This window comes from Takifugu flavidus, chromosome 15 (genome assembly GCF_003711565.1).
Source record: "Takifugu flavidus isolate HTHZ2018 chromosome 15, ASM371156v2, whole genome shotgun sequence".
Lineage (NCBI taxonomy): Eukaryota > Metazoa > Chordata > Actinopteri > Tetraodontiformes > Tetraodontidae > Takifugu > Takifugu flavidus.
In genome coordinates, this window is record NC_079534.1 from 4,293,536 (window position 1) to 4,317,096 (window position 23,561).

The 23,561-nt window shown below is 52.1% G+C and overlaps 1 protein-coding gene across 4 annotated transcripts in view; it reads right to left on the reverse strand.

Moving 5' to 3' along the window:
• Positions 1-23,561, reverse strand: part of LOC130538624 (partitioning defective 3 homolog) — a 104,997-nt gene that overhangs the window by 80,524 nt on the left and 912 nt on the right. For all 4 annotated transcript variants that reach the window (XM_057056422.1, XM_057056420.1, XM_057056419.1 and 1 more), the window contains exon 2: positions 6,277-6,378. In XM_057056422.1, coding sequence (XP_056912402.1) covers positions 6,277-6,378 — 102 coding nt within the window. The remainder of the gene's footprint in view (positions 1-6,276; positions 6,379-23,561) is intronic.

The following is a 23,561-nucleotide window of genomic DNA, read 5'->3' on the forward strand; positions in this document are numbered from 1 at the left end:
GAAGGGTACAGAAAACAGAAACTGTGAAATTTAACCAGCTAAATAACTAAATATCTCAAATTGTTGTAAAATTGAGTCTACAAATACAGAAATTATTTTAACAAGAAGTGACAAGAAGAAGACTTTCCTGAGTAGTCAAACCGGACTCAGCAGCACCGATTACGTGCAGCTATTAATTGCATAGAGACACGAGAAGACCCGAGGATCTTCCCACCAACAGACAACCATCATCATCATCATCAACCTATGATCCATCGTTGAGGCCTTGATAGTAAATTTCCTTTAATTCATCACGATTCTTCTCAGAAATCTGTGTTTTATGATGGGAAATCTGGGGGGGGTGATCTGGAATCTGCAGATTCACTCCCTGGTCATCACGTCACAGTAGATTCTGTTGGGGGGGGGGTGACGCCATGAGACCAAGTGGACATGTGACACTCGTAGGAATAGACACAGAACACTTCCTGTGCGGGTTGTTCCTGCAGCCCACAGATGGGCCGACTGAGTCACGGTGGCGAGGGCCTCTGGTGTGTCGGGGGGGGGGGGGGGGGGTTGGACACGTTCTATTTATATGTGAGAAAATGGAGAGAGGCGCCCTCTGAAGTGACTCCGTGACTTTAAAAGTGCAGCTTTCAGGGGCCTGAAAGAGCGTTTTCATCAGTTCAGCCTGGTCGTGTCTCAGGAGCTCGTCCAAGTCTTTCTTTCCACTGATGCTTTTTATAAACAAAGAATAATAAGTCGGAGCGCTCGGGCAGCAAACCTCTGCCAAGACCCAAACATGAGCCCGAGAATGTTGATGAGCGCTCGCAGAAATCTGTTTAACCAGAATAATTTTCCAAGGTTGCGTTTCAGGAGAAACGACGCCCGAGTTGATGAATGTGCAGATTCAAGGTTAACCATGAAAATAACCCGGGAGAGTGCGTGTGCAGCCGGAGCACCGGACGGCTCTATGTTCATGTTTAATCAAACCATCACGCTGACAAATGTTGATCAAAAGTTCGTGATCAGTTCAGGCGCGCTGAGCCGAGGCCCCTGCGCTGACAGGACCCCGCCACTAGAGGGCGGGCGACGACCGCCATGACGAGGCTCAGCACCACAAAAGGCCTCATTGTGGCATCAGGTGCGTTTTTAGACGGAAGAAAGTCAGAAAATAGAGTTCACTGTGATTATCCCGTTTAGGACAGACTGGAACTAAAGGAGTTGTGAGTCGAATTAGGATGAATGAAGTGGATAAATAAAGAGCTAATCTGATTAACACTAACAGACACACACAACTGTGAGCTGCTGTAATCCCTCAACTCCTCAGACACGTTTCTCACACAATTAGGTCAAAACGCTGGAATCCAGATTCAACCGTCCTCTCAGTCCACTTACGCTGACATAAATACACATTTAAAAGCAGATTTCACTGGCAAAACCCTCATTTGGGCACCTCTGGCGCCACATCCTGTAGTTTAGGCTCCGCTCATAATGAACCCCCACGTTAATTAGCTGGCGGCGCTGTGCTAACGACGGCGCTGTGCTAACGACGGCGCTGTGCTAACGACGGCGCTGTGCTAACGACGGCGCTGTGCTAACGACGGCGCTGTGCTAACGACGACGCCGGCCTCAGGAGCTGAGCTCCGCCTTGGCGTCTGGGCGAGTTGATGGCAGCGACACCCCCGGATCTGCGGGAAAAGCCGAGCGTCCAGCAGCTGACGTCCATCAGCCCGCTGTCCTTGTCCATGTAAGGACTCGTCCTGCTCTGAGGTGTTGCTGGTTCTTTGCTCGCTGACCCCGACGGTTACAGACAGACGGAGAGAGGAAGTGAAGCCCACAGAAGGAGACGGCGGCCGCAGACCTGAGGCGGCGGTGGGTTAACCCCCTGTGGGGGGGGGGCTGACAACACTCACCTAAAAGACACATGAGGACGTTCCCCCAGTGAGCGTCCTTCACATGTGGGACACGTACACATGCAGGGGACAGCAACAAGGTCAAACATGGTTGCATCAGCGTGGGAGCACGAACGCCACAGTACGTCTGCGTCGTTCTCTCCAACGCTGCAGAGACCCTGCAGGTTGCCATGACGACCGAAGCAATCAAGAATCGCTTCTGACCGCGGGTCAACGAGAGCCGTCTGGAGAGCTGCCATCAGAAACGCCGCCTCAGTGTTTTCTTCACACAAGCCGAGAGCGTCTCTACAGTTTCTACGCCACAACAACAAACACGGGCGACATTTAACCTCGCTGGGGGGAATAAAGATGCACCACTGTACTGTATATTTGCCCCCCCCGCTGCCCCGGACCGTCATAAATACACTCGCTTGTGCAACGATAACATGAATCACCGCGGTACCAGCAACCACGTCAATAACACCTGATACCAGTGTGAGTTTCAGCCCAGTGGAAGCGTTCACGTTCACGCTCACGTTCACGCTCACGTCTGCTGCTTCACACCACCAGAAACCCCCCCACACCCCCCCATCCCCCACCCTACCCCCCCCCCCCCCACACACACACACTGTTTGTGTCTCCGTTATCAACATCTGACCGAGTGAGCGTCTGTCCGTTACAAAGATCCTCGCAGCAGAGTTGAGGAGAAAGTTCGTCATCTTGATTTCATTAGGAGGCTGGAGAGGGGGAAGAGTAGGGGGGGGGGGGCTGGAATAAATGAGGTCATCCTCAATATTCGCTCGGGGAGCTCGGAGGGGCGGGGGAAGGGGACGAATGGGTGTGGCCTGATGAAAGGAGAAACTTCAATCTGTAAAAAAAAGAATGTGTACAATCCTGGAAATCCTGGAGTTGCTGACATGTTTCATTTAAAGCTGCCGGGGAAAAGCCCCGCCCCCATCCATCCCAGTCATGTTGTTATTGGAGGAGTTCCACCAGGCTCTGGGCCAGGACCACATCTTTATGACAGCGTAGCTGTGCTATCTTTAACTCTGGATGGGTCCTCTCCTGCCCTCCTCCAGGTGAAAGTCAGCTGATTTATTTCCTCTTTATTTGACGTGTGAAGCTGGAAAATGACACAAGTTTGTCCAGTGAGCAGCAACACACACAGAGGCCGAGGACGTTACGGGGTGACAATTGTGCGTCTGCTTTCATTGACCTTCGACCTCTGTCTGCCTGTCTGTGTGCCCGTCTGCCTGTCTGTCTGCCTGCCCGTCTGCCTGCCCGTCTCCCTGCCTGCCCGTCTCCCTGCCTGCCCGTTTGCCTGCCCGTCTCCCTGCCTGCCCGTCTGCCTGCCCGTCTGCCTGCCTGTCTGCCTGCCCGTCTCCCTGCCTGCCCGTCTCCCTGCCTGCCCGTCTGCCTGCCCGTCTGCCTGCCTGTCTGCCTGCCCGTCTGCCTGCCTGCCTGTCTGCCTGCCTGTCTGTCTGTCTGCCTGCCTGCCCGTCTGCCTGCCTGCCCGTCTGCCTGCCTGCCTGTCTGCCTGCCTGTCTGCCTGCCTGCCTGCCTGTCTGCCTGCCTGCCTGCCTGTCTGCCTGCCCGTCTGCCTGCCTGCCTGTCTGCCTGCCTGTCTGTCTGTCTGCCTGCCTGCCCGTCTGCCTGCCTGTCTGCCTGTCTGCCTGTCTGTCTGCCTGCCTGCCTGACAGATGGAGGGAAGCTCCTCTGGGTGTTTTGGTTTAACCTCTCGACCTCTTGCGGCACCTCCGTCGGCCTCTTCTCTTCTCCAGCCTCCATCTTCAGCTCAGGTCAGGACGCATCCGTCATCCGTCTCTAACGGCTAATTACTCCTGTCCAGGGTCACGAGGGCTCGAGCCATTTGCAAGCAAAGCAGCTCCAACCCAAAACAATCAAGTTAAGGGATTTTTAACTGATCTCATTGACATTTATTTGTCAGTGATGGACACTAATGTTGTGATGTTTTCATTGGCGGCTGAATCCCACTGCAGGAGCGTGCACGTGGGCGTAGGGGTGTGCACGTGCCAGTCGCACCAGTGCACTTGGACTTTTGATAACATGGGAATAAAGTTCAGGCTATAAAACGATCATAAACACACGTATCTGCTGAGTTTTCAAAATAAAAGCCTTTGAAGGAGGAATAAAACTGAGGAGGATCACGTGCACGTGAACCTGCTCCTGCCCGACACCTGCCGGCATGTCCCAGCGCCGAGGCAACAAAACCTGCCTGACCATCCGGAGAACCAAACACCAGTTAATAACAGCCCCGTCCAACCGCTCGCGTGGCTTTGGGAAAAGAGGGGTGGAAGGGACAGAACAGACGGAAAGACGCAGCCTGGAAAACACATTAAGCCAGTAAAGGAGGGCGCCGCTCTTCCAGGAGACACATTCCACCGTGAGAATGGACACGGAAGAGTTTTCGCTGCCGCTCGGACGCTCGCGGGATTTACAGTAAACACGCGCGGCCTGGAAAAGTGTCCTTGAGTGTTCCAGGCAGACTTTAAAAAGCTCCTGTGGAATGGCAGGGATGAGCCACAGCTGCCAGGAGACCCCCAGTCGGGTTCACTGGGACACGCAGTCGCTCCCATTCCGGCCTCAGATGCTTCTCCTCTCTTCTCGGGCCAAGACGGCGATAAATTAAAAGGCTGATGACGAGGCTGCGCTGCCTCTTTTAGGCCTCCGGACTGGTGGATGATGGGTAAATAAAACGCAGAGGACAAATGTTTGGAGGTTGGGAGCGCCGCCGCCTGCCTGGTGGTCGCAAATCACCTTAGAAACGTAGAAATGATCTCGATTTAAACGCCCGGAACCATCTTCAGGCATCTGCTCTCGGATCCCAGTTCAAGACTGGGAAAGAGCACAAGGTATTGAACCGCCTGTGGGGATGTGCACTGGCGTGGACACCCCCCCTTTAGTCCAGCGTCCGTGGACGGGGGCGGCCAGGGCCGCGCCAGTTCGGCCGGTCTGGACGAGCGCAGCTGTCACACAACTGTCGGCTGGTCGGGTTTCCCTTTGAAACGTCCCCCCCGCCCATATTCTGCCGCCTCACTCGCATTAACGGGGCTGCGCTCACACACACGCCAAAGAAAACTAACTTCATTTCCTCCCCCAGCAGCAGCTGCGCTGGACACCAAACCACAGCGAGACCCCGCCGGGGTCAAAGGTCGGGACCCAAACACACGCCTGCACGGACGTTTGTCCATGACGCACGCCACAGCAGCCACCCAGGATTCACACCCCCGCCCCCGCGTCAGGAACGGCGGTCGGATGCAGCTGCGCTCCCAGCGGACACAAGCGGCGCGCAGCTCGCCGCCTCGGGTTCCAACAGGCGGAGACAATCTGCCGGCCATCAGTCGGCCCCGCTGCCACGTCGCCGGGCTGCACCGCTGACCTCACAGGAGGGGGGGGGGGTGACGGGGCGGGCTCGTTAGTGAGGCCGCAGGCGTCACGTGCACGTGACCTGCGCGTCCTTTACAGTGAAATACGCCACCGGGGAGAAAAGACGGATGTGAGGGTGGCAGCTGGGCCAAAGGTCACACACGCCCGCACACGCACGTACGTGCACAGCTCAGAGCCGCGTCGCTGAAGTTGCACATCTGACTCGGGACGTTTTGTCCCGAAGGCCAAACCGCAACTGTGATTTCAGGAATTCTCCGTGTGCGGCGGGAAAACAAACAGCTCCCGCTGGAGCGAAAGGATTCTCCCTGCTCAGCTCGGCTTTCACTACAAACAATTGTCATCTTCTGTTAACAGACGAGCAACCTCAGATTAATTAAACGCTGATGTATAATTACTGTAAAGAAACAAGGCGGCGGCGGTGGCGGCGGCGGTGGCGGCGGCGGCGGCGGCGGCGGCGTGCCAGAGCCGCGATGAGCCAAACGTGACATGTCTTTAGGCTCCGGGGGGGAATTTACCAGATCTTCCTTTGACTGATTGGACCTATTTGCCCGTTTGTCAGGACGGTGTTGAAGTGTTTGATCAGAACTGAGACCGTGACCTTGTGACCCTGCAGACGAGGGCCTGGGGGGTCGTCAGGGCCGGGTTCAAATAACCTCCACTTCACATTCAAAGGCAAGTTCACTCGTCTTTTTAGAGGCAACGTTCAGGTTTAGAGGTGGAAACGCAGAGAAATCTGAGGATTGAAGAAGCTCAGGAGGTAAAAACCTCCCCCCCCCGTTATACAGCTCAATAGGAGCAGCTGGGGCAGCTTAGCGGAGGGCAGAACCAGAGGAAAAAGCAAACCCGTCACTTACTCCTACTTTTTCTAACAGAGATATTTATGGCTACGATAAACATGTAAGGGCGCCGACGGATCAAAGAGACGGGAAAGCTGTGAAACCGCGAAGGGCAGAAGACGTTGATAGACATCGCCGGGCGTCCCTCGGCGGACTCTTACCCTGTCTTTGTCATCAGCAACATCACAGAGGACGTCGTCCAGGTCCAGGATGCCGCCGTCGCTGTGCTCCAGCCGGTGAACCTGCAGCCAGTAGCTGGCGTCCTGAAGGAAGAGGAGAAGGATTCAGCAACAGGCGGGGGAGGGGGGGGGGGGGTTAAAAGCAGCCGGGCGAAGGGTGGGAAAGCATCCAAACACACGGGCGCAGGTACGAGGTGATTAATGTTACAGCAGGAACGCTGCAGCTTATCAAACCTCAAGATAACGCAGCACTGACGGTATATAAATATAAATATATACACACACCCCTCATAGAAGTTGCGTAATTTGACTTTATTATTGCTGCCTGTCAGCGACACCCTCGCAGCCATCAGGGCAACTCCTGCACCAGCTACCGTGGAGCCGGGGGCAAATTCCTGACTAACAGCCCGACAGCGAAAAACAGGAGGAAAAGGTCACGGTAGATTAGCAGAAGTGGGAGGGATGAAATAAAATTATGGGGGAATGGCGGCGAAACATGAGCGAGCAGGAACGACTGACAGAGACGGAGATTGAAACGCCGCTTTTCCTGCTTTCATCTTCCCGACGGGTTGGAAATGTGTTCGAAAGCTGTCGGTCACACGACCGGACCGGGAACGGCACCAGGACAGACGCACCAGAGGCCGGATGCCTGGGGGGAGGGGGGGTTCCTGGGTCTCAGAAAAATACCCTGTAGTCAGGAGGTATCACACACACACACACACACACACACACACACACACACACACACACACCACACACACACACACACACAGCCTGTCAGGGACAGGCTCCATCCTTTCTGACAGCTCGTGTCACTGACAGCGAGACTCCAGGGACGTGAGCTGCAGCCTCCTCACGGCCAAACCAGCGAACGGCGGCCTCGCCGGCTGGAATCTCGATCCAAAACAGGAAGTCGTCGAGAGTCGGGAGCCGATTTGAATCTGTCAACAAAGATGTGCAAAGCAACGAGCGCAGGTTGGCGTCCGCGTGTTTGGGCCTCTTTTGCTGCCGTCAGTGGTTTTCTAGTTCCCACGCAGCTATTTAAAGAACAAATGAGAGTTCTCCAGGCCGCCGTCCCGATCAGAACACTTCAGCGCCTGCATCTCCTCAGCGCGGACCTTCTTAAGAACCACCCTCTTCACCCACTTACAGGCTGACTCCATTTCAAGGTCAGTTCAAGGTTAATCAACATCGCTCTATTCAATGGTGCCTCCAACTTTTGCCCGTGTGACCGGGGCTTGAACCAGCAACCCTCCGCTTCTCCTCTAATCTGAGCCACCGCCCTCCTTTAAAAACCCCATTTTGTGTGTACTTGCCTAACAATTAGATTTTTATCACGATCTGGAACATCAAAGCGCGACAAACTTGGGAAAAAATAATAAACGGGGAAATAAACGTGCACATATACGTGTGCGAGGACCTCCGCCAGCCTCGTGCGCTGGAATCAATCATCTCAAAACCCTCGTCTGTTCCCTCGGGGTCTCGCAGATTCCCATGATGCTTTCCTGACAGCTCTATCTGGAGTTATTCCATAAAAAACCTGCGGGGGACTTGGAGGGAGATCAAACGGCCGTGTCACCGACTGGGGCCGTGCACAGCAGCAGATCTATCCAGCCGGAGAGACGCTCGCAACAACCCCATAAATGGGGACCGATTCAAAAAGAGGTCCAAATTTAGCGAGGACCTATAATAATGAGTTCTATATTAGACGAGGAGAGACTCATGTTTAATTGAGACGATGCTGAATTATTCAACTCTCATGTTGGGAAGAAAAGAGCTGAAATAAACACATTTGGCGCCGTGTAGCAACAGACGACGGGCTGGGACCAGCGAAGAGATGGTGTCCGCCCCGAGCAAACGCACTCGTCTCAGGGACGAGGAGGCGGCTGGAGTTCCAGAAGCACCACGACTGATAAACCAAAGCCTGGACGCACACGGACGAACCGTCTGTGTCGCCGGAGGGTCACGTCTATCCTGGAGCTGCAGTTAAAAATCAACCACATGTTTGCTCCACCTCACAGGTTCTGGAGCCTGAACACAAGAGCTGGATTCATGGAACGTCGGGATGGCCGCAGATACGAGGCCGCGCAGAGTAAATGTATAACTGAGGGTCGCCTTTAAAGTCCCACTTTATGTAGATGGCAGATAAACAGGGCGTTTATCTTCCTTCTCTCCATCCCACTCACTAAAGAATAAAACTACGGCAGGTTGAGGAATTAAGACCAAAAAGGGGTTTTGTAAAAACTAAAGACAGATGGAGATGAGAGGAGAAGTCAATTAGAGGAAATGAGATAAAGAAAGCCGCTAAAAATCAAGAGAAGAGCCCAACACAATCTGACAGAGGCCTCGCAGCGGGAAACAGTAATTAAGGACATACAGCAGCGTTAAAGCACTTAATACCAAGCCTGAGAGTGTGTTGGGGGGAGGGGGGGGTTAATCCAATCTCCAGAAAATTAGTCTCTCCTCACCTGGAATAAACAACTTTGAGCTGATTTGGTAGTTTGAACGCTCCAGAAAGCTCAAAGTGCCGTCGGGGAGCCCATTATCAGCAAACATTCTATGCATTATTGTTTTTATGGTTGTGACTGATAATTGGCCCTGAGGACCAGTAATTAGCAGAAAGGCTGTGGTGAATTAACAAAGCTGTGGAATTCCGCCTGCTAAAAGTGTGTTCATTGACTGGGAGGACTGGGGTGGGGGGTGGGGGGGGCTGTGATGGAGACATGTGCTACTGCAGGGAAACAAACAGCTCGTTCCTAAAGGGAAACCTCCTTAAAGAAACAAGGATCAGCCGGAACCATCAGACCCGAGCACAGGCCAGAACGTCTCCGGCCTCCTCAAACATGACGGATGGCGCCCGGTTTGTTTGTCCTCGTGTTCGGCTGCGAGTGCAGCCGCAGGCCAGGGTCGCAGGCCCGCACGTGACCTCCACAGCGGGGTCGATTCAAGGTTGGGGCTGGAAACAAAAGGCCCTTTTATTTTAGTGGCCCTGAGAGGAGGGGCTGAACTGGAAAATGCCACTGAAGTAAAACCACAGACAGGTTTCATTACAAAGACACATGTGTCGATCTGGCACGGTGGCGAGGGCCCCACCCACTGCAGTATTTATAAGTGTGTGTGTGCGTGTGTGTGTGTGTGTGTGTGTGTGTGTGTGTGTGTGTGTGTGTGTGTGTGGGAGGACACTGTGAATTCAGTTTGTGGGGTCTCACGTTAGCTATTAAGGCTTACTTATTCTCGATGTTAGCTATGCAGACGGGGACAGACCAAGCCTTCTATCCACCTATAGCTCCTCAGAAACGAAAGGCTGCAGTACCACTACAAACCACGAGGGGCAGTGCTGTACGCTGCAACCAGGAATACCAGGAATACAAAGGACAACTGCTGGGATTCTGTGCCTATGGGAATGATTTGACATTTACAATTATGGTGGCAAAAAGCAGGAGTCTAGCACTTCTGCCAACACTGTCCCATCACAAAGAAACACTGGATTCAATTTAAATTCTCTAATCCAACTTTTGAAACCCGCGTCGTATCCTACCGGTGCCTCCGAACACGGACTGCTCTTTGATGAGCTGATGTCACCGTGTTTGAACAGCTGACTGTTAATCCCGCAGAGTTGTGATAAGATCTGTCGTCGCTGTACGACCAGGTACATGCAGAATTCTTCCTAAAGCCTGGGCAAACACGCAGAGGGAAAACCAACGGAGATGTAAATACTGAAGACAGGAAGGTGGAACTTGAGTCATTTTATTGTCTGCTCACGCATGGATCCGATTAAACAGTGCAAAAAACAATAAAAGCCCATTTTTTTATTCCTGCTCATGTATGTGCTCGTTACTCTGCCCCTCAGTAAAAACGCATCCATAATTCATTTAATTGGAAAAAGGTGTTTTTTCCCCAGTGGGATCTACTCTGAGGGATCAGAACATATAAAGACGCCAACAAAATGAATGCTTTGGGCAGAAAATAATAAAAGCTGGTTTGGATTTGTTGGCTCGTGGCTAAAAAGAAGAACAAACTTTTGAAGTTCTGAATCCACCAAAACTCTGTAACCATTTAATAAATCAAGCATTTATTTACCGTAAAACTGCAAATTAAAATGAGCTATTAGCTCCAGGGAACAGCCTCTCCTCCCCGGGTTGGTACCTTGGACCATGAACATCCCTGTTGGGTTCAGGTCGGACCATTGAGGTCCTCCCACCTCAGATCTTCTGATTAAAACCACTAAAACGGAGCAGACTCGGGTTCAGCAGCAGGTACCAGCAGAACTTTATTCGCCTCATTAAGTCCAAAAGGGAGCAAACGCAAGAGTTTTCTTCAGCCTGGAGGAGCCGCAGACTTGGTTCCTGTGCTGGGACCAGAGAGCCTCCGTACATATAAATTACTAATTTGGTGAAGGGAACCGGAACAATTCAAACAAAAGAGCAAGTTGACCAAGAGCGTCTCTGCAGGATCATAAACAGTTGGAATGAAGAACCGCAATGAATAATGAAGGTCTACGGCTGCCTCAAAGCTTCATACCGGAGCTTCAGACCTCCTAAAAGGAGGAGAAAGAAGGCGAGAAAGCCATTCGCCATTTCGTGTGTTTGTTTTGAGCTTCAGTCAGGACAGAACTGGGAGCATTCCGGATCAACATGGAGCCGACGGCAACGGTGACACCGGTTCAGCTACAAGATGAGAGAAGATGAACGTTTGGGTCTGAAGAAGCTTACGCTGATCGGGCTTGATTTGTGACCCCTCCCCCCAGGATCAGAGCCGCCACAAACCCGAGAAGCGAACTTCTGACAACTCCTCTGGCACTCATAGCGCGCTAGCTAATGTATTAATTGATTGACGAGCGCTGTAGTCGCGCCACCGAGGCCAAATTGTTTCCAACAAACTCCCGTCTGCCTGTTTGGGTGAAACATCGCAGCGATGAGGGACAGATGCAACCAGAACTGTAACAGGATCCCATTTAGACCCAAATGTGTCCGGCACATTCCGGAGAGACGGTGCGGAGATGTTTCTGCGAACACACAAATCGGGCCTGAGCAACACAAACATGACGATTCTTTGTCAAAACTGTGAAAAGACGAGACGTTAGCTGCCATTTCACAGCACAGGAGGCCGAGTTTGGCCCCTCCTCGACGGCCAGGGAGGAAAACTTCAGACAACAGGCTGGCGTGTACGGTTTCAGCAGCTGACGGGCTGCCAGCGTTCGCCCCTGACCTGACCGCTCTTCATCCTCCACGATGAAGAGAGCTGAAATCAAATCCAAGAGGAGGAAAAAAAACAATCCAGAGAGGCTGAAGGCAGCTTTCCAGACAGCAAAGCTGAGGTCTGACGGGGGCGAACGGCCACATGTGCTCGGGCTGATAGCATCTAGAGAGGCCAGCGATTCTGTCAGCAAGGCAACGACTTTTAAACTGAAAGGTTCCTTTTGCTGATCACATGGCTTTATTTTCTGATTCAGGCTGAGAAAACACAGCGTCAGACAGGAAGTGAGACGTCCGAGAAGCAAAACAAAGCAAACAAAACCAAAAACGTATAATGAAACTTTACTCTTGACTCTTGAATAAAGGAGGAGGACTCGGGAAGTGTGGAGACAACAGAGATAAGAGGGGAGATATCAGCTCGCACAGCAGCAGCAGAGAGGCCAGGAAGGCAGCGCCGGCGTCCCGGGCCGGTTCGGGGACAACAGAAACTGGACTGGCTTCCTGAAGGTGTCCAGCTTTGAAACCGGTCTGAAATATGCCTTCAGGGCGGACGGGTCATTTCAAACGCGTCTTCCCGATTCCCCTCAAGCAGGAATTAGAGACAGCATCCGGAACTACAAAAGGAGCGTCTGCTGTGACATTTAGACGGTTCAAGCATTTGTTTCCGGCTGCTCCACAAAGGACGCCGTCAGTCATATGGATGACATTTGGACGAGACGAGACAAAGCAGCTCGGACATTTGTCTTCATCCTGTCCTGGTGCTCCAACTTGTTTTCCTTGGCTCATCAGTTTAACTTGGATAAAGGCTTAAATGTCATATTGTAGTCGTGCACCTTCAGGCTTCTACCAGGTGGCTCCAACAATGGGGCTGTGCTAAAACACCCTTAATATAATTTCTATTGATACAACTGAATTCAATTTGATCCATTCGATCCTTTTTATCCAGTGACCTGGGTTCTTATTCATGATGGCAGCATATTGAGACCCAGAGCAGGAGGAAGACAGCTGACGTGAGCGACGCCACATTTGTACGTTTCACAGCGACACGACTACAGTATTAGCGGAACTTTCCTCTTTAATTGGCTCTGTGATGTCAGCGTCAACACAGTGATGGAAATAAGAATTCTACCTCCCGGGCTGGATGTGACGGAGCAACGAGGTGGCGACAGCTACACAATAGCTCCCTGTCTTCCTTCAGTTTGTATCGCATTTCCCCGGAAACACGTGTTACCGATACTTTGGCAGGGAAACTCGACATGGAAGTGCTCGGGAACGTGCGCTTGTACACAAGCAACTGAGGGAGCCTGAGGCCTTGATTGGCTGCATCATAGAAATTCCTAACAATCAGGTCCACACAACACACCATTTAGTCACATTTAAGGCTGTAAAACATGTAAAGGAGTGAAGATCTTCAGTGCCTGAACCTGCAGACCTGCTTTCCTGCAGGACAGTAAAAACGTACATCGTGTTGTGTACATTCCAAACCAGTGAAGAGGTCGACGAGCAGCTGGATCTAAGAGTAAAGCTACAGCTAATCTACCATCAAAGCAACAAAGCCATCCCGATGGACAGATGAGACGACGGCCCGGATTCTGTTTCCCATTTTCCGAGGTTTCATATTATTTCATGCTTTTATTATTTCAGGCAAGATGTTTTATAAAAACTAAAACAAAAATCTTTGATTTCATAGCTAAAGTGCTTTGGGTTGTGTCAAACCATCTTAATAGAGAACCCAGATGTTCGGGGCAGGACCAGAACCTCTGCATCATAAATTTGCAAGTCAATTTACTGGATTCTGCATCCGCTGACCCCTCCCCTGACGTGATGACCCCTCCCCTGACGTGATGGACGCCATCTTTCTGAGAAGACGGCCCGGGAAAAACAATCGGCAGGAATTTTGGGTCAATTCCAGGCGATTCTGTTCTGTTGTTTCCCCTGAAGGAACAAAGGCTCGCTGCTAACGGGACACTCCGGAGTTCACTTTCATGGGTAAGATGCTAACACTCCATCAGACCCACCGGGGCTGGATCCAGCGCCGCACCCTGAACCCTTAAACCTAAGCCGGGCCACTCATGAATAAACAAAAGCACGCACGCCGCGTCATGCTTGGCGCCTACGTCGAGGCAGATAGCGCACAGCTCGTTTCTTACGGCCTCGCAGGGAGAAAAACACACAAGATTTCTTGAATCTTTGTCATTTTAAATTGCAGCGAATTCCCCACAAGGGTGGAGGCCGGTCAACATTCGAACAAGCTGCAAAAACAAGCCCTGAAACTGGAAATAATCATAAGATGCAGCCAAAAGCCAATTATTGAGACACATCAGGCCTGTAATCATGTCACCTAAATTAAAACTCATCCTTAATTGGCCATTAGCCACAAACCGTGCAGAAATACGCACCAGCTGCGTGTTTTCAGAAACTCAGAACCTAAACCTTTTAATCTCTCTTAACACGGCCTCAAACTTGGCTTTGTTGTGACCAGGCACCAAGAGAACCTCAGCCAAGAACAGCTTCGTTCCTCCCAAACACCGACACGACCCAGGCTGCCCCATCTGGATGACAAACACAAGGCTCCTCCATGGCAACCAGCTGACAACAGTCCCAGGGCCCACGATAAGCTGCAAGCCTCAGCCAATCAGCAGGTGGGAAGGGGAGCGTGTGGAGGAAACGGTTGTCCCCGGCGTGCATGTGCATGTGCATGTGTCAGACAATAGGAGAGGGCGATGTCCAAATGTGATGCAAAGCTGAGGTGTGTAGGATGGATGGATAGATGATGCGGCGGCTACACAGTTAGCTGCTAATCACAAACATAAGGTCGGGCCCTAACTTGGCCCGGCAACAAACACAATTTTGGGGCACAATTACACACATCCTTTTCTGGAGGCCAGCGGAGATGGAAACTGGTTTTCCATCAGGTCTAAACATGCAGCAGCAAACAAAGCCCAACACACCTCCACCAACTTCCGGTCCCAAACCAAGAGAAAGGAAGGGGGACCAGTCGCCAGTCAGAACCCAATTTTGCATGTGCTGCTACTGATCTTCTAATGACCCTCAGTTTATCGGGTGACATTGTACAAGAGGATTAGTGGGAGAAGTAGTATTTGGTGAATGGGCAGACGGCAGCACCCTGGATTACTCGCAAATGCTCCAGCAGAGCCAAAACCAAAATTCTGAATGCCAGCGACACGTGACGGCTCAGAGGAATATCTGCCAATGGCCTGGATCATATCAGATTACAGCAAATGGAAAAGGCACCAAATAAGAGGGCTTATTTGCAGCGGTGCTGAGCTTTCAGATGAGGCTGCAACAGAAGACCTCGCAAATTATCCACAGACAGACCATTTAAACGGTGACACAAACACAGGCTGATCGGACATTTATTCCTGATACGAGCACACGTGGGCACCAGGTTGGAAACCAAACCAAACCAAACCAAACCAGTGCGAGTGTGAGCGAGTGAAGTTACGTGAAAGACTGAATCAATCCTACTGTCGCACTCGGTCTGGTAGCCAAATCCATCTGTGTTCTTCTGCAGCACCTTTTCCTCACATTTCCATCTTGAGGCAAATGTTTGCCCTAAATTATGTGCACACTTTGCATGACTTAATGCTTCAAAACTATCCAAGTGCACAAAAGTGTAAATAACTGCACAACACATTTCAAGGTGTGGACTTTGTGTGATTTACAGTACTGTCTTTGGGAACAGTGGAGGCCTGTTACGACAGAAAACGGGACAGACAGGCCCGGACAGGCAGAACCCAGCACAGTACACTCACTGATATCCTGATATCTTGCAGAGATGTTGGGTAACTTTCATGGTGACTGAGTAATGTGACAGCTACACCGTGCGACTCCTTTATACCGAAGAGGAGAAGAAGAGACTTGAGAGAGGGAAGAGAGGGCGGCTATCCATGTGAGGGCTGCGCGATGGTATCATTAAACCAAAGTGTCAAACACGGAATCCGCACAGCAGCTGGTGCGGTTCGGCCGAGAACCAGAAGTTCACGAACAATCAGCTATGGGCCCAGTTCTGTGTCCATGCCGCCCAGATATTCAAGACGGCAAAAGCACAAAGGGAGAAGAACGGAAGAAAACTGAAATTTTACGAGCAAACAAGCGTTTGTTTATTTTCCGGCAGAGGTCGGGGGGCTGGGTCCGGCGAGAAGACGCCGTCTTCAGAGCTCAACGACGGCTCCGCGTGGATCAAAGCCGTGTGTCAAGTGAGAGGAGCAGACTTGTGAGGACAGTGGGGGAGGTTCTGAAGCTGCAATGTCAGGGTGAGTGTAATCAGAAGGGAGTTTGAGGCACGCGTCCTCCTCTGTGGTCCAGGGGGTCGGCTGTTCGAGCGGGAGCTGAGATAATCCACACGGACGTCATTTTACAAGTATGTAGGATCCATCCAGCTGGAATCACGGTCAAATTTGCACCGTTGCACTCAAACCCCTCTCCAATAAGCCTCGTACACAGGATGTGTGTCGCAGAAACGCACACGCAAGCAGCCCATGACGCCGATGACGTAAGAGGCGAAGGGCCACGACGCCGTCTGGTCACATGAGACAACAGACACGGACACACACCACGGCAGAAAACTTCGGAACCCGAAGTCGGAGGCGAAAGCACGCGCCAGTCGTCGGTAAATGTGGAAGAAACGCCGGTTGTTCCGTGGGAGTGGCTAACACTGTCTGAGCGGGTTGTGTTGCTGCTGGTTCTATTTGACTTTTACGCTCAAAGCAAAATCCAGCAAACTTGGGTGGGAGTGAACAAAAGGCCAGATCCCAGACGTCTGACTTCGGAGCACCCTCAGGTCCCCACAGTGGTTCGCCGGCTAATAAGTGGCCTTTCTGTTTTGAAAGACATTAAGAAACTTAATTGTTCCCTGTTAAGCTGCCCAGGCCTGAACTCTGGTACAAGCGTCACAGTTTGCAATTTTCCGCCTGTCAAGAGTGAATGGAGGATAGAGGAATGCTGAGAAATTCCAAGATTTCACAAAAATAAAGCGTCCTGGATCGCTGCCCACACCAATCACTAAAGCAGCACATTCTCTGCACAAAGTCCGTTTATGTGTTCGGTGACCATCTGCAAGTTTGAGAGCAGCTCCGAGAGGAATCTGGCCATTTGCTGGAGATTGGGAAGCGATCAGGGATCAGCTGGGAAGAGCCTGAGGGATCTCCTGCTGTGACACAGCAGGCCAGACTACTGCTGCAGGCCAGAATCTGGGAAATAAATAGAGCATGTGGCCCTGAGCCTTCACTTGAGATGTTAATCAAACTCAAGCTTCAGCGTCCTTCCAATCGATTGTCTGCTCAGATGATGTGATGTGATGCGGAAACACAGGACTGCCCGTTAGAACCATCGTCCCTTTTGTCCAGTGGAGACAACCAGGGGCAAAACAGAGGTGTGGGTGGTTCACAGGCAACACCGGCACCATCTCGTCCTGCTTCGCTCCCCTTACATCTGCCAGGTGCCTTTATTAAGAGAAGAGTTTCGTTCTCGTAGGGGTTCTGTGCACGGCTGAATATATGGAGCAGCACGTTCTAAAGGGGGCACTTGTTCCCGCTCTTTAACATGCCAGACATGTTGGGTTTGGTGTCCCCGATTCATGCGCACGAGAGGACAAACCCGGGAGCCGAGCTCGCTGTGCGACAGGCACACAATCCTGTCAGATCGGGTCAGAAGAGGCAGCCGGCCCGGTTCACAAACCATTCCTGGTTATTACAAAAGCACTTTCTTCGAGCAAAAGCCTCTTTCCTCGCCAGGGATGGCAAATATCTTCCGAACCGGAGAGCGCCCCTTCTAAGGGGAGTTCCTGAATCACATCCTGAGGTTTCGGTCCACACGCCAAATCATCCAGGTCCTGGGTTTCCCACAGGATCCTTCATAAGCTCAGCACTTTCTGACAGACGAAACCGTACGTTTGCCAACAGCACTTCAGCATCTAGAGCCCATGTTGGCAGCGTTTGGCAAAGTCCCTCCTCCAAAAGCAACCACAGCGTGATTAATTGCCCCTCTTTTATCCTGCTGGATTTATCCCACTATTCTCACACATGCCCAGTTAAAATCACCTTCACAGCTCTATTTGTCTCTCTGGGTTTCTCCCTGGACCGTGATTGTGTAAACTAAGGTGTAAAACGCCCACTCCAATGATGCCGGGGGCCTAAATACAACAGGAAGGAGCTTCCTAAACACCTTTAAGCTGATCCATGAACTTTTCCTGTGCTTCCTGCATGACTGAACTAGATGCTGGTCTGTGGACGAGTCATATTTGTTGACAGGTAGAAGACGTACGTTTCAAGCTGGACTCTCTAAACCTTTTCCAGCTGTTCCACTTCCTCAGCAGCCTCCCTGCATACTGATAATGAAGGAAGGAAGCGGCCGCGAGCGACTGGGACCAGAACAACCCTCCTGCAGCAAGAAGTGATCATTTCAAACACGTCGCAACGGAGGGAGGAGGAGGGACTGCAGGAAGCACAATCTGCATTTAAATGCATAATACATGCGTGTCCAACACGTGTGCGCGTCACTCCGATGGCGTGACTGGTTCAATCTGGCGGGTGACAGCGATGAGTGCTTTCAGATGTGACTGTGGATCATGTGGGTCGCCCCCGTGCACCCAGTCACAATCATCCAGGAAGTGCCGATGTCTGTGCGTGAGCGAGATTTAAGAGAAATTAAAGTTAAACCAAAGCCATGAAGACTTGAGCTCTGTTCTCGTGCCTCCAGACGTGACGGAGCGTCGAGCGTTGCCGTCGGCAGGTCACCCAGCCGGTGGTTTTTCCTGTTTTGCAGCCCGGCGCTTCTGTCACCAGTGACCGAAACTGGGAAACGGGTCCGTAAGCGTCGGCAGTGGTTTCTGATTCACATTCACCCTCCGGTTTGTGTACAAAAATCCCGCTTTAGCCAGATTGCGGTCTCGCCGGAGCAGAAAACACGGCTGGTAACCGCCGATCGGCCATTATTTCACAGCCTCTTGTCGCGCGAGGTGAAAATTAAATGGCAAAGCAGGCGGCATTCTGACAAGTGCAGGCCAGCCGAGTCAGAAACACGCCCGCTCCGAGGATAAAGCCTGGGAGGCCGAGGTATGACGAGCCGCCTGTGACTCCTCTTCTTTAAACAGGTTCAACTCAAACCAAACTGGCTTCTGGGGCAGGTACAGACTGGGAGAAGCACGTCAGCACCATTAGAACCAGCATCAAACTACTGGGAAGAGTCTCCCGGCGAATGCAAAGCAGCGTATCGTAACACCGTTTGTTCAGCGTTTTCTTTGGCTAATTCTCCGTTTTAAAGAAGCAACCAAGCAAATGTTCAGCTTCCTTCAGGTCAACAGGTCGATTCATCGGGAAGATCAGGGCTGAGGTTCATGTTCCCACATCGCTGCTCTGCCCAGAGGCTAAAAACCATCAATCCGTCGCCACCGCAGCTTTGAGTCGGCCGGCCTATATTTAGCAGACAATGGCTCATCAGCCAAAGTAGTGAATTCAATTTTAGGGGAGGTCATTAATCTACACTCGTAAATCTTCTGGTGTGTGTTAATGTGGAACTCTCATCCCAGCGGCAGCGTGTCCGACTGCTGGACCTCCTGTCCTCTTTAGGAACGGTCGGTTTCCATGGAGATGCCCAAGCTTTGGACCCATGTTTGGTTGCATCAGTAAACAGGCAACTTTGTCATTTAGCTGCTGGCAATTAACAGCTGGGTGAGAGGAGGGGGGGGGGGCTCATTGGTGAGAGCGAACCTTCACAGGACCTCACAGGACCTCACAGGACCTTCAGAGGACCTTCAGAGGACCTTCACAAGACCTTCACAGGCAGGAGCGGCATCAAACAATGAGGCAGAAACTCAAGATCTGGGCCGCCGTCGCAGCAAATGAGGCGGTTTTGGCGGGAATTCGAAGTCCTCGTAGCGGATCGACACAGACACACAATCGCCCCCTGTGCTCGGGACACACAGCCGGTCTGGACATTTCAGTGGGTGTCTGTCCGCCGGTGGACAAGCGACTGTCGTGAATGCGAACAAGGCCGGTCTGCACGCCGCCGACAAGGGAACATTAAGGCGACTGTTCTGGCTGAACAGCTCGCGTTAAGATGATTCAGGGAGGGGAGAATTTTCCAAGGAACCGTATGACTGGAAATCAAAACACTATTCAAGCGCTGCGAATGTTGTTTCCTGGGATTCTGGGAGTGTGGGCCAATCGGTTTCCCGTCTTTTCTCTTTTTAGAGTAAACTGGGCAGACTGGGAGGAGATTCAGAGCAAATTGAAGCGTTGATCATTTCCCACCACGGCTGGATTAGCAGGAGTGGGAAATGCCGCAGTTGCGGTTTCTTCCGGCACATTAGAACACTTAAAGGTTCTGTGTAAAGTGGGCCGATATCTGTCGGGAGGGGAGGGACTCGTTTATGCTCAGCTGGATTAGCGCTACCATCAGTTGAGACTCTTTAAATATTGTTGCGGCTCAAACCACAAACCTCCCGAGTGAGCTGGACCCGCGCTGGCTGCAGGGAAAATAAAGAGCTGAATGCGCCGCAGTGTTCTGCCAGCAATCACCACAATTGCTTTTAACTCCAATAACACGGACCGGAGAGTTTTTGGTCCGCGCCAGATGTTTTACGGGGACACGCTTCAGCAGCACGCACGTTTAACACCTCGGGCCTCCTTTTGGGGCAAACTGTGCTAAACTCAAACCTTCGGTCGGCTCCGATAACCACGTTTCCGCTGTCAGCGTCTGACCCTGACGGGGCACAAACACCCGTCTGGGATGACGCCATAAGAAGCCCTTTCAGAAATAAACGGGGGCCTCTGGTCAGCGGGGCCTGCTGGGTGTGAAGGAGGACAGAAACACACCCGAGCAGATACCATAAACCCACTCTGAGCTCCTCTCTGTGCACCAGTTTACACTCAGAAGCTTCTTTATGGGAGAGAGAATACGGTTAAAGGGGCGGAGACTAGTGTTTAGGGGGCGGGGACTGTGGTTAAAGGGGTGAAGACTGTTGTTAAAGAGGCGGGGACTATGGCAAAAGCAGCGGGGGCAGGATGGACGTGACCTCCGTGCTCCACCCTGCCACGCAGGCCTTCAAGGGTCTGTGATGGTTTCCCGAAGCATCCTTCACCCAAAACAGGCTTGTGTGGTTGCCAGAGGCAACAGCTCAACAGGCTGAACTCTTCTGCACTTATCTCGAAACGAACGCTGGAATATCGAGTGTGCACTAACGGGAGCAAACGGGTGCGGCGCGCCGCTATCGGGCCCCGTGTTTCACCCGTCAACGCGTCCGGGAAATTCCTCACACAGAGTCAGCATTGCCGGGTTGCCTGGCAACATAAAACATGGCGGCCAGAGGCTCAAAAGGAACGCCAATGTCATCAAACGGCAGATAAAAAAAACGAGACGATACTGCGGGTGAGGACTCGGACAATCAGCACACACAGGAAGCTTCCTGTATCTAATTCCCCCGACTTCCTGCCCCTCGCCGGCTTCTTCAGGAAATGAAATACTTCGCCAGGTCACGTTATCAGACATTTTTCCCAGCCGTTTGCTCCAGGCTGAATTCAGCGGTCCGGGGATTATCGCTGCAGCTTTAAATCCTGAGCCCGTTTTGGAAACAGCAACCTCTGGCTGGTTCAGCCCGGTGACACGAGGATCAACCAGACCAAGTGGAAAACGATGTGGAGTCACGACCTGACGCCAGGTGGACCTTCTGGTGGTGGACGTCATCCACGAGGTCGGCGGCTCAGACCGGAGCCGGGAGAACTGGCTCCGTGGGTCTGACTGCACTTGTCGGCCGTGCGGCAGCCGTGGTCCTCGGCTCCGGTTCCCTGGATCCTGCTGAGGGAAACCCCACGCTCGTGTCCTTGCCTTGTGCCCTCCCCATGTCATGTTGTGAAGTTCTGTACATGCCAGAACATCGTTCAGCTGGCGGCGAAAGCCGTGTGAAACGTCTATCTTTAGGCGCTTCGCTCCGTTACAAGCTATGCATTCCTATTTTGGAGTAAAAAGGTTTCGGGGAAGCATGCCGCTCATTCCACCGGCATGAACGCACCACTTCCTTTAACCCCGTCTGTTCTGGGAAACCACAACATCGGCTTTAACCATCCGAAAGAGCTCAACGCCACATTCGTGCACGCCTGCCAGAGAAACGGGGCCGACATCAGAAGGAAAGAATCGCTTTGAAGCTGCGGAACGTTTCCAGCGGTGCACATCAACACCGCGACGATCCACGCGACAGTTGTCTCCAGGCCCGGTTCACCGCCAAACGCCCCGTACAGTAATTATAGCGCCGATTCATTCACCATCAAGGCTAACATCGCGCCGACTGACTCACAGTTCAAATTTCACAGTTTACCGGGATCCATCCCATCATTTTCAGTAAAATTAGTTTTTAATGAAACAAAATCAACATACTTGCACCTCGTCTCGTCACTAAACCTCCAACATGCTTTTATTTTAATAGTTAGAAACCGCATTTGTTATTCTCAGGTGATGCTAACACGAGCTAGCAAGTTCCCAAACATAGTGCAGCTTTCCACATTTACAGACGCCGCTCCGTTGCTCAACGCAGCGGGAGAAGAAAAGCGCTTATTTCACCAGACAAACAGCGAGTGGCGACGAGATGCACGTGTCTGGCTCAACGGCTGAGTCGGTGCACAGCCGCCCGGAGTCGCCCAGAGGAACGTCCGGCGGTGCGAAGCTGTGAATTAAATCTGCCGTTTGCTGGTGCGGGCACGACAACCCTCAGATCCCCCAGCAGGGATCAAACCCGCAAAATAAGACTCATCTGGGAGCTCTGGTGTCCAAATCCTGATGTCACTCGAGGCTTTGGCACATTAAACTACCACTTTTCCAGCCGAGGGTGTAATTTTGCACACATGCCGCCCTTTAAGGCGGCGGTGAAGCTGGTGTCGAGCCGTCAGCCCTGAGAGCTGTGGGAGGAAAATAAAGCTACCAACAATGGCAGCAGAGATATTTTTTCCTTTCGCCAGATCACGACAGATTTCAGCCCGAGAGCGCCTCGTGCCCACAATCATTCCAGGATGGTGAAAGGTCCGTCAGATTTGGGCCTCTCCTTCCATCCGGACACATTCCTGTCTAATGACAGGGGACATCATAAGAAGGTCTCTACAAACGCTCCAGCAGGAAAAGCAGCCCAATTATGGCCTCTTATTAAAGCGGGCTAACCAAAACAAAGAAGAAGCTGCGATCCGCTACGCAGCCGCGGCGACCAGAGGACTTCCTGAAACTCTTGCAACACTTGGTGAGGGTGGGGAGGCCAAAATGATGGCAGATGTGATGCCATCAGGGTAAATGCCATGTTTTCCTCTGGGCTCTGGGAAGCTTTCCGGGTTTGTTTGGGATTGGAAGAGGAACTGAGCGTAGCGGCTCCTGCAAGCTAACAGCAGCAGGAACGTCCAGGGTTCCTGCTGAAGCTACATGGACTCTCTCAGGCTAGCTTACAGTACATCTCTCAGACAGCTTTCCCACACAAATATGCTTTCAAAATTATAATCCCCACACGCAGAAAGAGGCGTGAGAAGGAGAAGAAGAAGAAGCGGCCTCTCAGCAGTAAAGGGAACGCCTGCCTGCTCACAGTGAATTATTGAAGAGGGAACAGGATGATACAGGACTTCTGGGTCACCATCGCTACAGGAGCCTGGCTCTGGGTGGCCTCAACTGTTGTGGCTGGAAAAGAACGTGTGACGGACACTTGACTGACAGGTTTTTCCACGGGACGATGTGTGAAACTAGCGTGAGCGAGACGCGATCAGATAAAGTCGCCATCGGCCCATGTGCGGCCGCTCGGGGGTTATCAGCCGCCAGCCCGGCATCATGCTCCTGACTTTCATCTGCAGGATTTATGTGGCAGCTCCTCCACGGTCAGCCGGAGCTCCAGGGCCCCCCACCCCCACCCCCATCCTTCAGGGAAGGCCTGGTTTCTGCACACAACCATGCGTCCGAGGGCAACGGTCCTCCCTCACTGTGCCATCAGACAAAGAATCCATCAGAAGTTCTGGAAAGAGCTGAAGTTCCTTCTCGCTCCATGCTGACCCCATCGCACCGTTTCTGCTGGATGTAGCTCAACCAAAA